Genomic DNA, 15,769 nt, shown 5'->3' with positions numbered 1-15,769 from the left:
ATACAATTAAAACAATTAAATAATAGGGGAAATCAGATAAGTAATCACACAGCTTGTTATTAACACAGAGTGGAAAAACACATCAGGAAGGAATTTTGAAATGATCCCTAACCTGTGGCAGCTGCCGATAATGTATCGACATCCTTACTGATTACTTAATCTTGGCAAAACATCATGACAGGGTCCTAGAAAACTAATCCTCTCAGGGGACTTTCTAAATTTTTCTTAAACCCAGTGTAATGGTCTCAGAGATAAGTACAGTTACTTTAATAGAGTTTGTGCAGTTTTACATTTCACATAGAATAAGAAAAGTTTCAGGAGAAAATATTTTTGTGGGGAGAATAAAGTATTGAGGTAAACTGTACAGTACGTTAAGGTACAATTAAAAAATTGAAATAGACTTATAAAAGAACCATCTTGTTCCATGTTTTGCTGCTTTAATCGTGTACTTGAGTTGCTTATGTATTTAGGTGGCGGGGTCATTGTATTTAGGTGGCGGGGGTTGTTGCCGGTGCCGCCCCTGAGGACCCGGCGGTTCCAGCCTCGGCCTTGACCGTCCCATCCTGCACCTGGTTTAGCAGGAGCAGTTTCATCACCGGGTCCAGGTACTCCATGATGGTCGCCGACACGCTCTTCTCCAGAAGATAACCCTCTGTCTCAATCTCCGTGTTCTCCTGCCCGATCACAGCCTCCATGGAGGTCTGGAGATACCTTAGGCTCGCCACCACTGCACACTGAGGAAAAATTGGAGTAGAGGAATGGAGATTGGGGTTGGGCAAAAAAGAGTTAAAACATTACAGATGTATGTGATAGAAGGACATATGGAAAGTATAAAGGTGTGAAGATCGATATATGGATCAAATTGTTCACATGTACAAATAGATGCACATAAATAAATTTAAAAATATATTTTTTAGCTCAGTGTAGGACATAATTAACACATTTTATCCATTATGCTAAATTGATGGCATACAAAAAATTGTATAATAAATAAATTAAAAAAAACATAATAAACATATAATTGTGACAAAGTACTCTGTAAACCTCAGTATATATTTTCTTACTTCCATATAGTTTCTTCAGTTGTCATCCTCTACATCCCAGATGGCTCTGCTTCTTCTAAGACAAACCCTACGCAATCAGAAATCGATCGAGTGATTGCAGCCCTCCTGTGCCGACTACAGTGTGGTACCTGAAGCATGAAGACAAGCAGCACTCCGGCCCCGATGCTGTTCATTAGGGCCATGTAGTAGCTGAGCAAAGCATCCCTACAGCCTCGGATGAAGATGTTCAGCTCCTCGGTCTGGTGCTCGTAGCTGTAGTGAGCGGAGTTGTTGGTGAGCCTGTACTGAATACAGGGCCTAGGGGAGCTTGGGTTGCAGCAGCTGAAGGGAACTCCATCCAGGAGGTAGCGCCCGTCCACATTACTCTTCACGCGGCTGCAAAAGACAAGGATGTAGGCAGATAGTCTGGATGAGACTGGGCGTTGTTTGAATGGAGAATACATGTTCTGTTGCTCACTCTGCTGAACCTATGCATCTGTTAAGGGGTGTATAAAGGGCCTTTTTTAACCAACTATAATGTGATGGTTGATACGTTCACTATTTTTATATCAAATCATACACCACTTGAGAGCTTCAAGTATTTGCTGCAAGAAATGCAGTCAGTTTCACCTGAATTCATAATGCTTATGTTTCAATCGGTATCTGAATAGACTATTAAATGGTCCTGTTCTTTATTGTTGTGTGCATTGAAAATTATTTAATCCAATTGCTGGGCTTGATCTCCCCCAGTGACACTAGCCACAAATCATGGATCATTCCATGTTTTTTTATTTTTTGGCTTCTTCCCCGTGTAGCCCTCACTCCCAACAGCTCCTCACAAGCACCCCCACCTCTCCCTCCACTCACTCCTTAACCTCCTTGGAGCTGAAGTCCAGGTAGCGGTTGCTGATCCACTGCACCTCGAACCAGTCCTTGTAGTCGTTGTTGCCACAGCACTGGAACTCAATCTGCAAGCGGTCGATGGTCTGCTTCTGGAAGCATCGTCCCGGCGTGTCTGTGTCCTTGTAGAAGCGCAGGCCGTTCCTCAGGCCCACCTGCAGTGAACCCTCCAGGCTGCCCTTCATGGCAAAGCTGAGGATGGTGCTGATCAGCATGAGGCTGCTGAAGAAGATGGAGCAGCAGAAGTAGGGCTTCAGGAAGGTCTTCCAGCATGGGAAGCGCCCGGCATCTAGGGCATCTTGGCAGATCCGTCCCGCAAAGTAGTTGATGCCAATGGAAGCCAGTCCTGATACTATCAGGGTGTTTGGGACAATGTGGATATCATTGTTGTCCAACACCTAGGGAAGAGATTTGGAGTTACTGAACTGTTGTTATGATACAGATCCCATGTTATTGGGGTTGTTCATTTCTGATCATCTGTTGTTCAGATAACCCATATATGGCATGGCAGAATGGACTCTATTTGGCCTGTACTTTTTATATTGTTGCTATGAATAAACTGAATTGTTGTTACTGGGCCTAATGAGGTGCCCTATTCATCCTACATCTCCTATGATTTTAATAATTTATTTACATAGCTTCATTATATGCTAAAGAGCTTAGATGGAACACACTTTTACATGCATCTGGATGCACAAAATCATGAATTTAAAGTCCTTGAGGCAATTTCTCATGGCCTTGCTTTGTTTTCCCACAAGACCCATGGATCTGTGCAGTTCATGCTGGCCCTGATTCAGTTTCCATTGCTTTAGTGGCTGCCACTTTATTCTGACATTTATTCTTTTTGTGGTATGACAGAAATACAAATGTACACAAGTTTGCAAAGTTCCATGCAAACAGACATCAAAGTAATTTTATCAGTAACTCTGCAGATCAACTGTATAGTTCACATACGTGGGGAAAATAATGGGACTAATGCTCCAGATTGGATACTGTGGAAGAGATTCTGTAATGTGACCCAGATTAGTCACAGTGCATTGCACAGTGCTTTGAAGACAACAGTTTCCTAAGCCTATTGTAACCAGCTTAAGTAATATTTATATTCACATAGGTTAATCCGGTGCAGACATTTCAATCTGTTCAGAATGTCTGCTGGAGTGCTTTGTCCTGTGACATGCATACATGCAAATTACATCCAAATTAGCAACCTCTGTTCACATCATTCTCAAAATTATCCAACCTCAATAACAATAACTATTAATGGATTCTCAACACTGACATATTTACATGTATACATATATTTTTTTCATATATAATCCTTTCAGTGTACAACTAGAGGACTAGAACATTCTCAGTAAGTTTTAAGATTACATCATGTTTTCAAGATTACATGTTACAGTTTAGAAAAGTACAAATAAAGGGTATATTTCATAAAGGGTAAATTAAATAATGGCTACTTTAAATAAAGCATACTATAAATAAAGGGTATATTAAATAAAAAGTACTTTAAATAAATGTACGTTTGATGTGTGGCACAAAGGGACATGTTTAGTTACCTCTGCTCTCCGTCGTAATTCTGCCTTCAGGAAGCACCCCAAACAGAAGGTGAGAGCTCCACCTACAGTAGCCAGCCAGGAGAGCAGCCACAAACCCTGAGCCAGCTTCACCCTTTTATCAAAAGGGAACTTCATCTTAGCCCACACCATGATGACAGAGTGACACCCTTCAGAGAAAAATGAAAAGATCTCTGAGTCTAAAAAAGAAGACCAAGGTAAAAGGGCAACTAAAATGGCGGAGGTAAAAAATTACTGTAGATACTGTAGACACTGACAATCGGGTATCAGTTGGAATGCCGAAGATGATTATGAATGGCTCTCAAGATATATAAAATGTGGTATTTTGCACAGAACTTCAAAAAGAGATAAAAATGTTCTTGTAATCCAAAAGTCCAAGGTTACATCCACTTGTGTCTCTGTACATGTGGCTCAGATCAGTTTTGGCTACACAATTTGACTGGTAACTAAATCCATGTATGGTGGTCCGTCTGAGTATTTGGTGCAGTGATCTTCCCTGTCAAGATGCTAAAGATTACCCAGTCAAGAATCCCAGATATCCACTCAATGGAGAAAGTGGAACATTTGCACCTCTGTGTCCATGCTTGTTTGAGACTGGTTTGGTCAAAGCTGAAGGACTGTCTTACCTGTAATCCTTTACCTATCCTATTACCATGGCCCCGTCCAATGGAAATCCAAGGAACTGCCGGCTCAGCAAAGATTTAGATTGCATCTGGACTAAAAGAGATGCCGCAATGTTGCCGTATCATGGCAACAGTCTTGGCATGCAGACTCTTCACGGCTACACACCATTACAAGTGGCCTCTATATGCCACTTACACATTGTTAAGTATTACTTACCTTAGAAAAGCATACCAAGCATTATTTGATTTATTCATTGCTGATTCTGGTTTGACCCTTTTTCTGTATAATACTTTTGTCTTTGTATTACCCTCTGTTTTGCCTGTCTGGTAGAATATCAGATCTGGGCTGTTTTTGTAGTCAAAGTCAAATTTATTTATATAGCACTTTTTACAACACATGTTGTCACAAAGCGGTTTTACAATTTTCCAGATCCCTAATGAGCAAGCCAGAGGTGAGAGTAGCTAGGAAAATCTCCCTAAGATGGCAGGGATTAGGAGGAAACCTTGGGAGGACCACGATTCAAAAGGGAACCCATCCTCCGCTAGCAGAAGTACTAACATTTTTTGCCTTCAGTTTTTCCACAGCCCAAATTCTTCCATCTGTCACACACTAATAACATTATAATTGGTCTTATTTGTGTATAACCTTTTGGTTTGTATTTTCAAAAGCTTAAATGTAATCTTTGCTTAATGCAATCAATGAGCAACAACTATGTGTTCTTCAGAAATTAACATGGTGTTGCTGTCTTTCGTTCAGTTATGAATAAACATGAATGCATTATTTCCACAGTTTGCCCAGAGTGGTAGGAATTACACATCTCCCTGCATTATGTTTTTCAGATGATGCAGCTTAGAACCAGTTTCCTCACAGTTTTAAGACTACTATAAAATTATCATTGCAGAGGTTTATCATCACCTCATTTGCCCAAAAATGCTTTACCTTTCTTATTCAATTTAACACCATTCCCTTCACTCTTGGAAATGCATATGAGAAGAGTACAAAACACCCACCATAATTTATCATTTGTAAAGTGTGTTCTACTGTTTTCTCCACAGTCAAAAACTAGCGATTTTCTGGCTACTGATTCGGTATGCTAATGACTACTTATATACACAGATCTCTGCAGTAAATGTAAATGATTACCCCAGAGTAGGATAGTTTATTCTAGAGGATGGAATGGCCTTGATTGCTTGTAATGTCACCAAACAGTATATTCAAATGGCTTGGAGAGTCACGTTCTCTGTGAAAGGAAAGTAGGTTATGCAGTCGTGATGGACATTTCACATCTCAAAATTCACAATTGTATATACAAATGTGTCCTGGAAAGGAAAGTAGAATTTCATTTATTTTTCTTCCTTTAAAGGCAACACAGTGTAATACGGATTCACTTTTGCGCATTATACCAGATTTAAATTTTCCATAAAAATAAGCAAAATAAAACATAGGCTATTTTAAATACTTTTAGATAATTAAAAGTTTAATGAAAATCACAAACACCTTGTGATTGTCACGGTGAGGCGGCCCTCTACCGGTCGCCTCCGTCCACAGCAGCTGTTGTTGTTGTTGTTTTGTGACGTCGTGTGCGTCCCTCAGGTGGGCGGAGCCCGTGGTCCGTCTCACCTGAGGGTCGTTTGTTTGCCTATATATGTCTTGTCTTTGTACCAGTTGACTGCTGGTCATTATATCCTTAATTTGGATCTATTGCACGGGTTTTTGGTTTGCACACTTTCTATTAAACCATCCTTTTTCCCTGAGACTTGGCGTGATCGCTTCCTTTTTAGTTGCTCACCCCGCCCGTCACAGAGATAATTAAACTTCCTATATTCATTAAACTAGAGTTAATGCATACAGAAAAAACACAATATGACACTAAGTACTGAACTGACAACTGAATACTAACCACTAATTATATTGTCAAATTCACAATATGAGCTTCAGTTCTGATTATCATTTCAGTGACTGAAATAAATCACACAATATATTGTGTATTAAGCAGCTGGCATTTCATTTGATGTTTCAAATCAATGCACCCATGTGCATCAAACATGCATAAAATGTAGACCTATGTGTGAATGTATGTAATCTATATTAAATCTCCCCATTTTTGTTATCTAAAGATTTTTATGTAAGAACTTATATAGCTTTTACTATGTAAACTTTCAAAACAGAAAAAACATTATGAATGAATATTGACAATGTAAACATTTATATATCTATCAATCTATCTAGAAGTGTGTAAATATATACTGATTGTGTGTATATAACAAATAAACAAAATTAAACTTACAAAGTTACAGTGTACATTTCTATAAGTCTACAATTGTTTAACCCTGCTATGTAAGCTTTATCTTTATTACTTGGGTCAACAGTTGCTATATTCAATTAGCCCTAAGATCTGATTTCCTGTTTCTATAGTGTCTTCTCTGTGCACATGTGTTTGCCAACAGAAAGAGTTCTCTAAGGGCCTTTTCTAAGGGCAGTTGAGTCTTACATGTGTAAAATCAAAGTGCCACAGATGGGTTTGATGTTGCCTCTTGAGGACATCAAAGAGATTCCCCCAGCAGGGCTTTGAGAGGCCCTTGGACATACATATCTTTGATTATGAATTGAAAAGACTCATTTAAAATTCAATACTACCCCAATTCAAAAGTTGAATCTAAGTTCCTAGAGGCAGACTGAGGGCACCCGGCTGGTTCATTAGATAACACCTTACAGTAAGATTACAATTTGAATTACAAAATATTTAATTTTAATGTACATCAATACATCAATATATACTGAAATGTGATATATATTCTTGTTGGATTTTGTTCATTTGTTTGGAGTACAGAAGTCACATTAGATTGGTGCAATACTGTTAATCAAACTAAGTACACAACCACATTTTTTAATTTCAGTTCCAACTCAAACTGGTACATTGCCATTCTCAGAATACAGTATTTTATTTTCATTGCATAAACCAAGTACTTGATTGCCATTTATAAATGTAATAATGACTAACTATGGCTCCAAACTTGAGGAGCTGCGAATGGAAGCTTGAACAGCTTGGCAGTATCATCTGAATTGACAAGCTTTATCAGGACGTCCTGGAGTACTGAAGTAACCTATGGGAAAAATAAAAGGAAAGGTAATTGAATATTACACAAAATATCAGTCTGCATGCCAATTGTGAAATTTAGCTGTGATAAAATGGAGGTTATTTAGTAACTGTATGAAATGTATGAGCTATATATGTTCATCCATAATGCCCCTCTGAATTCAACCTGTCTGATATGAGATGCTCTTTGTCATCTTTCTGTCAGCAAGCTCTTACATTGTCTCCAGGCTCTGAATGGTTGTCTTGGCAGCTGACAGCTGCTCTGTCAGTTCTGAGATATGCTGCTTCAGTCTCTCACATTCCCCATCCTGACTTTCAGCTTGAAGACAGATAACAGGAGAGCAGAAAAATGGATGGATGAGAGCACAGAAGAATATTTATATAATAAATTTATATATTATATATAATGTAATGTGGGCAAAGCAGCAGGAGGCGCTAAAGGAGTTTGAAGGTCTTTATTGTCCATGGCAATCATGGAAAAGACAAGAACGCTGATCAACTCAAAAAGCACAGAAGCGTAATCTCTCTAACAAAACACTAACAAAGACTCGAGGGTGACGGACAACAGCTGGCAGGCTATCATAAGGCAGGCTCAAGGAATATGCAGCACTGGACGGCAGACCCTGTAGGAATTTATAGGAGACTCTAGAATTAGCAACAGGTGTGCTGCCTTAATATTCAGGCGATTGTGACTGAGGAAGTGGTGTTGTGGAGGTGTGGCAGAAAGTGGGTGTCTCCCCTGAGCCCTAATCCCAGCCTACCATGACATACAATTTAAAGAAGAATCTCTTTAAACTGCAAAAAAATATTTGGATTTTAAGCGTGGGGTAAATATCTTCAGAAAGTTGATTCCTGCAAGGTAAATATCAGTAACCAATGGAAACCTTATGACTGGAACATTCACTTGAGTCCACTTAAATTCATTTCAGTTCAAATTACTTTACACATCATCAATTCCTCAAAAGGCAAAGGGGGAAAACAGTAAAGAGAACAGGTCTATTTGTGGTTTAAAGGATGAGACTTACTGCAATTTTCTCTAAGAGATTAGCCTGTTGAATGAAGGAACAGTCATCCTGAAACCTAAAAATAAATGAGCACAGAAAGAAAAGGTTCATTTAATAGAATGCTATGAACTCTGACCAGTAAGATCCAGCTGTTTTGATAAGTCTAATACAGATGTGTTTACCTAACTGTTGTACGGAGGTACAGCATGCTTTGAGTGCATTTGCACTTTCAGTAGAACAGGGTAATATATTGGTCCTGTGTGACCTGACTTTGTGAACCTGTTTATCATATCATTCATCTCCACAACAGTCCGCTGTAGCTCAGTCTCCAGTTGTTGTGTAGCTGAAGTCCAGTTGTAAGGTCAGCTCTCAGGAATTCCATACATATGGCCGTCTGCAGCAAAGAATTGTGGACCTCTTCATTTTGTTCCTGAAACATCCTGGAAAGAGAAAGAGGGAAAGAGAAAGAGAGAGAGAGAGAGAGAGAGGAACAAGAGGGAGAGAGTGTAATGATATAAAGCTATATATAGTGTATAATGTAATTTACATATAATATAAATGCAATTCATAATTAAACTCATGCAATGCTTTCAAATTCATGGCCTTTATCCTGTTCAAGCTTAAAAAAAATAAATTGATTTTTAAAAGTTATGGATGAGAGAACTGATGGAAAAGAAATCCAGGAAAATCTCTATTGCTGCTTCAGGGCAAACTACTGAATAAGAAATATGAATAAATTTAGGATCCTCAAAGGCGTAACATTAATATTATTACATTATTATATAATGTTAATTACAAAAGCAGCCTGTCACTTGCTGATTTAAGGGTCAAAGACACCTCCTTACTTGTCATGTGAGCATGATCATGGAGATACTGTAAATGGGAGCGATTATAGGTTTCCACAGTAGTATCTTGGTGAGATTTAGAAAGCGAATGTCAATGGGATTCTGGACATTCAAGGTGATGTTGGGATTCAGAATGGGAATGATGGTGCTGAGATTCAAAATCAAAATTCAGCTGGATCCTCATCTTGGTAATGATGTGCTTCACAGTGAGTTGGAGTTTGCACAGATTGATGGTGATTGTGATAAGGGTGATTGTCAGAATGACAGAAGTGCTTTATGGGGGAGTTGAACAAACAGAGTGGCAGCAATGGAGAGTATCAGAATAGCACAGACGAGATTAGGTCATCAGAATGGTAACAATAATGATGGGAAACATTACAAAGGATGTTTATCAGAATCATGACTGGAATCATGAACTGAACAGTGGCACCCATGTCCAGACTGAGAGGAGTGATACTTAAAAGGATTATTAGAAGGAAACTGAGATTTGTGGGGGTATTCTTTATGAGTGGAATAGTGGTGGTGGGATGCTGGATGCGAGGATTGTTGATGAATGATTGGAATGGAAGCATGGTAGTGTGATTCTGAAAGATGGTAATGAGATTCTGTATTGGAGTGATGAGTTTCTGAGGGTGAACAAAGGTGCCATGTGGCAATCTTCTTTATGATGATGGTGGTCCAATGGAGAAGATGAATGATGGCCATGGCATTCTGGTTGGGAATGATGGTGAATTTCCAAGTATGGACAACAAATAGGTGGATGGTAATAACAACAGTCATGTTCCGATTGTGAGGAGGAATGAGGCTGATGTGATTTCAAATTGAAATGATGACTTTCTGCATGGGAATGTTTACAAGGGGATAGGCACTGGTACCTGCCTAGTGATCTCATTTAGAAAGAAAGAAAACTTCATATTTTCCTTCACAATGTTATGAATGCCCCCCCCCCGTTAATTTCTTTCTCATCTAATTCTCTTTCTCTATATAGATCTACCTGCCCCAGCAGCACCTCCATAGACTTTGCCTTTTGACATTTTCCAGCCTGACACTTTTTCTTTTGCAGAATGCCTTGTTCACTTTTCAGTGCCCTTGAACTTTCTCTTTTGTAAAGAAGCGCTTGTTCCTGCTTGTAGTCTTGTGGCCTTTGCTATCATTATCCAGTAAAGTCACTGTATCTTCTTTGATATTCTTATCCTCAAAGGCTTTCCTTCTGCTGGAGATATCATTGCAGGATTGAGAATACTATGGATGGCAAAGGTTCATTTTGGACTTTGACGCAAAGTTGGGATTTCTCAGATAGCTTTCAGAGGATAAGAAAGAACATGAACCAGAAGAAGAGAAAGAGGACATAGAACTTGCAGAGGTTGAAAATGAGGAATTAGAAGATGAAGAATTACTTGAAAATGAACTTTTCAAGTTCAAGGGGATCTTAGGCTATGTGACAATGAAGATGAGCATAAGCATGAGGAACTAGATAAAGATATAGAAGAGTTTGATGAAGCAACTAAAATTTTAGAATGGGATTTATTGGCTATGAGAAGCTTTTTGTTATGCTGCTGTCTGTCGAGATGGTTATCATCAGAGTGAGGATAATGTGATTTTTCATGACAAAGTTCACTCCTCAGGGGAATAACTATAATGGTGATCATGTACATTACTGCCCTCTGATGGACTCCAGCTACAAATGAGCAAAACAACAGTAACAGGATTCTTATTCCTAGCCACAGATTCCTGCCCTATTCATGGAGTCACAAAATGACATCATAGTTGATCACCTCAACTCTCATGTGCTTATCAAGCCCGATTCTCAAACCCCTCAGTCAAGTGTAATCCATACAGTGGTGCAGGCTTGTGGTGGTGATGAGGTAAGTGATGATGCTGACCATCATAGCGCCCTTAATGATTAGCCATTTTCTCCTCACACTTCAGATGAAATGTGCTGTCCTAGTGCTGCATGTTCTGCAACAAATAGTTTTTTCCAACAGATAATTGCATAGACTTAGATACAATAAGGCTTAAACTCATAATACTCCAAATCAACTGTCAGAACTGATGCTGCTGAAGGTTTTATGATTGCTGTAGGAATAGCAGTGTCACTTAAAACTAGTCATTGCATCATATGATCTTTTGACTATGAATCAATTTTTTTCCATTTTCAAGTACAATTTACAATTTTAATTAGACAATGTATCATTGTTTCTACTATTAGTCATACATGGGAAATAAACTCAATTCCGACAAAAATGAAAAATGTACATAAATGTGCTATATATACTACAAATAAATGTAGAAATATAGTAAACATATTAGTGCTATTACTGTCTTGAGTCATAAAATGATATATTAGTCAAGCAACATGACGAAACATACCTTAAACAAAATGGTGAAGGAACGAAAAATAGATGTCAACACTCCAATAAAAAAGATATATACCTGGTACTTATGTTAAGTCCTAAATAAGCTTAGTTCATGACAATTTGTGCAACAAACTGCCTTTCACATAACAATGCAGCATTGCCAGGATAACGAGGACAACTGAGAAGAAAACAAATTCTCAGAACTTTTCTGAGTGACCACCCCTCCATCCCTTAATACACACTCAACTTCCCTTTGTTCCACAAGCCTAAGATGATCTCAGTCATTTTTTGTTCGACATTTTCAATTGCCCCCAGCACATGTAATTGAAGACCAAGATTCAACCCTTATATCTGTTACAAGGTAAACAGCAGTTTTTAATAAGTATTCTCATTCTTTTAACCATACTTTACTGAGGACTTAGCACTTAAGTACATTATTGGCATATGCACTTGTTATTTGACAGATTAATATTGTCTAGTTTTCTGTGCTTCAGGGCTGGATATGCACAATGGTAATGTGTCACTGGTTGTTATTGATCACCATATTACAGCAAAGCAATGGGGGTGGTGAACTACAGTGAAGACGGAATCATTGGGAATCAATCTGAATTATGGCACATTTCATTCTCCACAACACATACCCATACTTGTATGACATTTCACTGTATGCCATGCTAAATGGCATCATAAATATCAAAGCATCAATATAACCTTACCAATACAGAGCTGAACAAGACAAGTCAACATGATACAAAGATACCAAAACACACCTTCTCACCCATCTTTAATGTAAATAAGACTTAATTCTAAATTATTGTATTAGCATTATGAAAATGACTTAATACAAATGAAAAACATCTAAGAAAAAAAGTGATTGATATTATTGCTTAAAGCCATTACTTTATTAACTCGGAAAATTCCTAGTCCAACTTTAGCTGGATTGGATTTGAGACAAGAGAAACAAAACTTGTAGTACAGTTAGATCTCTATGAGCTAAGCCATGTTGAAATTTGGTTGTGTAGGTCTATGTCCTTTCCAGTCCCCTCAATATCAATCAATGCTGACTTGTGTAATACAGACCATACCTCCAGTGATGAGTGATCAGTGATGAGACCCTCCAGCATAAAAATTAAATAAATAGAAAGGCACATAGGAAGCGGCAGCATGAAATATATCTCAGCGTGGACAGCAGCACAGTGGGACTGCGTAGCTGTATTATTGCTTCCATACAATTTGTTAAAAGAACCTCTACAAACCTAACATTCCACATGGCAGACAGTGATCATGTGTGTACCGCAAGGCTCATTTCATTGGCAGCATTTTCCCTGCACCCATAATGTACTTTGGGCAATGTGAAATTACAACCTACAATCAGCATACAATCTGAAAAGAATTCAAAATCTCATTTAAATATCAATTTTCCCAGTACGTAACTGAATAAACAAGGGTAAAATGCAATCATTCAGAATATGAAGTTGAAAGAGAGAAATAAAAATATTGTGGAGGGATAATTACATCAAACAATTTATTAGGGCCTCATCTTTCTGCATGGGACATACAAAGCTGTAGACACAAACCTGTGACACAGGAACACAGAGCCTTGATTAGGTGTCTTATGTCTAGTCATGACTGCTTATACACGTAGATATAGAAGGTAAAGTCCAGACTTTAGTAATCCAAGAAGGTAATCATGACATGAGAAAAACAGAAAACAGTTTGAAGATTGCATTGCAGACTGCTGCTGATTTCAAACATCTAGTTGCTGCAACAAAGTGCCCTCTCTAGAGGCAAATTGGACGAAGTGTAAGTAGCCTGCAGAGTGTAGATATGAAGAAATCTTACAGTAAATATACTGTATAAAGCAAACTGATGCACAATTATGAAACAACTAGTGAACAACATGAGCTGGTGGAAGCCTGTTAGAATTACCTCAGTGCACAATAGACACCAAACCTACCGACACCTTTTAGCACTGTGGATGAAATATTCTATGAAATACTGGGACCAGGTTTAACTGTGCATGTCCTAGATAGAATACTAAACTCAGCAAGAGTTTCTACACTACAAAATGAACAATATGTTAAAGCAAAAAAGGAAGAATACAGGAAAGGACAAAAATGAGCATGAGACCAAAAAAATATACTGGTCATAAGTTATAAATTATCACCGTTAACAATGATGCCTTGTTGAGGAGAAAAAGGAACGCCATAAGATTGGCCTCGGAAGTAGCAAAACGCTATGACAACGTACAATTCCTTGCTTTATTTTACTTGTGAAATATAACAAAAACAAATAAAAAAGCACCAAATTAAACAGAATAAATCCTGCAGGGAGAGGTGCTGCTAAAGAACCAAAATTTCCCTCTAAAATAATGGCTTGTGCCATTCTGCTAAATCTTTCGAATGTTTGACTGATTTGCGCTCAGTAAAGACTGCCTATATAGGTGTAATCTGGTCATTAAATGTGATACACCGAATGCTGAATTCTGTTCCAGTTCACTCCGGTCTGGAGGTTTCAAATGTTTCAGTGGTATTAACTGTCTTTAAAGCTCTAGGACTTTACTCTACCACCAGCTCAAAACACTCAGCCTCTTCGAACTCAGCATTCATTTTTGCAGCCAGAATGTCCAGCTCTGGAATCTAAAAAGAATAATGAGACAGAATTCAATTCCGAACTAGATTTAAACAAAAAAGAATAAATTCTTAGGATTAACTACCAAGAAAACATTTGACTTTCATATCAAATTGCTTAACATTTTATGAAGTGCTCAACTCAGAAGTGTCCTTCCCTCACCTTTATCTGTTTGACTCTCTTCCTCCGAGTGGTCTTCTTTACCAGGCAAATTCCTGGGATGTTCAGGTCTGGCTCTGATTGGCTACACACACTGTCCTCAGCTGCTGAGAGGTTGAAAGATCCTCCACATAGAGAGGAGGTGCTTTGGAAGGCTCCCCTCGACACGTTGGCCTTACGCATCACCTCAGGAGTCTGGAGCCTCTCAAACCCAAACAACGTCACACGGCGGGTTGGAGATGAGTCAGACTGGGGCTTTGAGCTCTCAAAGGACCGTTCCCCCATGCTCAAGCGGCTGTAGGAACGACGTACTTTATGGGACCACAGAGAATCCTGGTCTGGCTCTCTGTTCTGGGCAAGGGGAGAAGCTGGGGCTTGGATAGGGGAGAGGATGGTAGACTTGCATACAGGTGCCTCAGCGTGGGCTGGACTTGGCATCTCAGGCCTCTTTATTGTAGCACTGGATAATATGCCCACATTTTCCTTTTTGGGGACTGATGAAACCTGTGAAAAAAATTAGTTGAGGAGGCAAAAAGAGAAAATGTAAAGAAAATATTATTGGTGAATAGATATTCTGCTATTCTTTTCATACTGTTACACTGACCTGGGTTTTCCTTGGTGCAATTTTCCTCACAGTGATGGAACGTTTAACAAGCACTCGAGCCTTAGGAATTGAACAAAAAGACGGATCTGATAACTTGTCCATGGAGATTTATCAAGACTACTACATCCTCAGCACACATCTCAAGAAGTAATCTACCAACAACATCCTCTCACCTCAGACTGAGGAGGTACATTTTCTTCATTCGCTGATAGCCTCGCAGATCTCCTTCGGGGTGGGCTTCCATCTGATTCTACAGAACCAAAGCGCCAGAAATTAGCTAGCTAACCTTTATTAAAGTCAACTAGTTAGCCAAGTCCTAGATCACTCAGCTCGGTAGTTAACCATAGATAACGTTACGTTAATAAAATGAAACTCTCCCAACGATGTCAGCTAGCTAGCGAGATCGTTTAGCTAGGTAAAGGCAGACCATTACTGTCAACTAGCTATGTTGGACAATGTTACAGGACTACATGAATGTAACTCACTTCTGATTTTGTTGTTCTTGCTCACTTCACCACTCGACGCTGGTCGCAGTGTCCTATTGCTCATTTTGCGAAGTAGCTAGCCAGTTATCTAACTAGCTCACCATCCGTTAAATATTGAACAAACGTCTGAACTCTAGATATCTACCTGCAGTTGATTACTTTGTACGACATTACTTTGTATAAAATACCGTTTAATAGCTAGACACATTTCAGAGTTGCCACGGTGTTTCGAAATTGCCCGCCTTATCGTGTCAGAAATGGCGGAACAAGAGGTGGAGCTTTTTTCTCGGAGCTGAGTCACCAATATTCGCGTCGTAATGTCGTTCTGCAGTGTTACGTGGTGCGATTAAAATGCTAAAAGACAGACGGTTAGATTTTATGTCCGTTTGGAATAAACGTAGTTACATGAAATCTTTAATTTGCTAAGTGCCAACATGTTGTAATTG

The 15,769-nt window shown here is 38.9% G+C and overlaps 2 protein-coding genes and 1 long non-coding RNA gene across 3 annotated transcripts; 1 reads left to right on the top strand and 2 right to left on the bottom strand.

Annotated features, from left to right (window-relative positions):
- Nucleotides 1-430: 430 nt before the first annotated feature.
- rom1a (retinal outer segment membrane protein 1a) lies at nucleotides 431-3,649 on the bottom strand. Its single transcript, XM_077010676.1, has 4 exons — nucleotides 3,500-3,649; nucleotides 1,911-2,341; nucleotides 1,193-1,439; nucleotides 431-734 (listed from the first exon to the last, which is right to left on the bottom strand). Exons 1-4 carry the CDS (start codon nucleotides 3,647-3,649, stop codon nucleotides 489-491), a joined length of 1,074 nt encoding a protein of 357 aa, XP_076866791.1. The 3' UTR covers nucleotides 431-488.
- On the top strand, nucleotides 495-1,737 carry LOC143518206 (uncharacterized). Its single transcript, XR_013132084.1, has 2 exons — nucleotides 495-605; nucleotides 1,075-1,737. It is a non-coding gene; the product is annotated as an uncharacterized LOC143518206 (long non-coding RNA).
- Nucleotides 3,650-11,750: 8,101 nt separating the features above from the next.
- Nucleotides 11,751-15,767, bottom strand: cdca5 (cell division cycle associated 5). Its single transcript, XM_077011942.1, has 5 exons — nucleotides 15,324-15,767; nucleotides 15,012-15,088; nucleotides 14,839-14,898; nucleotides 14,238-14,738; nucleotides 11,751-14,083 (listed from the first exon to the last, which is right to left on the bottom strand). The coding sequence occupies exons 1-5, from the start codon at nucleotides 15,385-15,387 to the stop codon at nucleotides 14,003-14,005; spliced, it is 783 nt and encodes a 260-aa protein (XP_076868057.1). The 5' UTR covers nucleotides 15,388-15,767; the 3' UTR covers nucleotides 11,751-14,002.
- Between the last annotated feature and the right edge of the window lie 2 nt (nucleotides 15,768-15,769).

Source organism: Brachyhypopomus gauderio, chromosome 7 (assembly GCF_052324685.1).
Source record: "Brachyhypopomus gauderio isolate BG-103 chromosome 7, BGAUD_0.2, whole genome shotgun sequence".
NCBI classification, from domain to species: Eukaryota; Metazoa; Chordata; class Actinopteri; order Gymnotiformes; family Hypopomidae; genus Brachyhypopomus; species Brachyhypopomus gauderio.
This window is presented reverse-complemented; position numbering and strand designations above follow the sequence as displayed.

Coding starts and splice junctions, on each gene's coding strand:
- rom1a (XM_077010676.1), bottom strand. CDS start 3,649: ATGGTGTGGGCTAAGATGAAGTTCCCTTTTGATAAAAGGGTGAAGCTG. Junction 1,440..1,910: donor AGCTCCAAGGAGGTTAAGGA/GTGAGTGGAGGG, acceptor TGTCTTTTGCAG/CCGCGTGAAGAGTAATGTGG. Junction 735..1,192: donor TGCTTGTCTTCATGCTTCAG/GTACCACACTGT, acceptor ATTTTTCCTCAG/TGTGCAGTGGTGGCGAGCCT.
- cdca5 (XM_077011942.1), bottom strand. CDS start 15,387: ATGAGCAATAGGACACTGCGACCAGCGTCGAGTGGTGAAGTGAGCAAG. Junction 14,899..15,011: donor ATGTACCTCCTCAGTCTGAG/GTGAGAGGATGT, acceptor TCAATTCCTAAG/GCTCGAGTGCTTGTTAAACG. Junction 14,084..14,237: donor AGAGAGTCAAACAGATAAAG/GTGAGGGAAGGA, acceptor TATTCTTTTTAG/ATTCCAGAGCTGGACATTCT.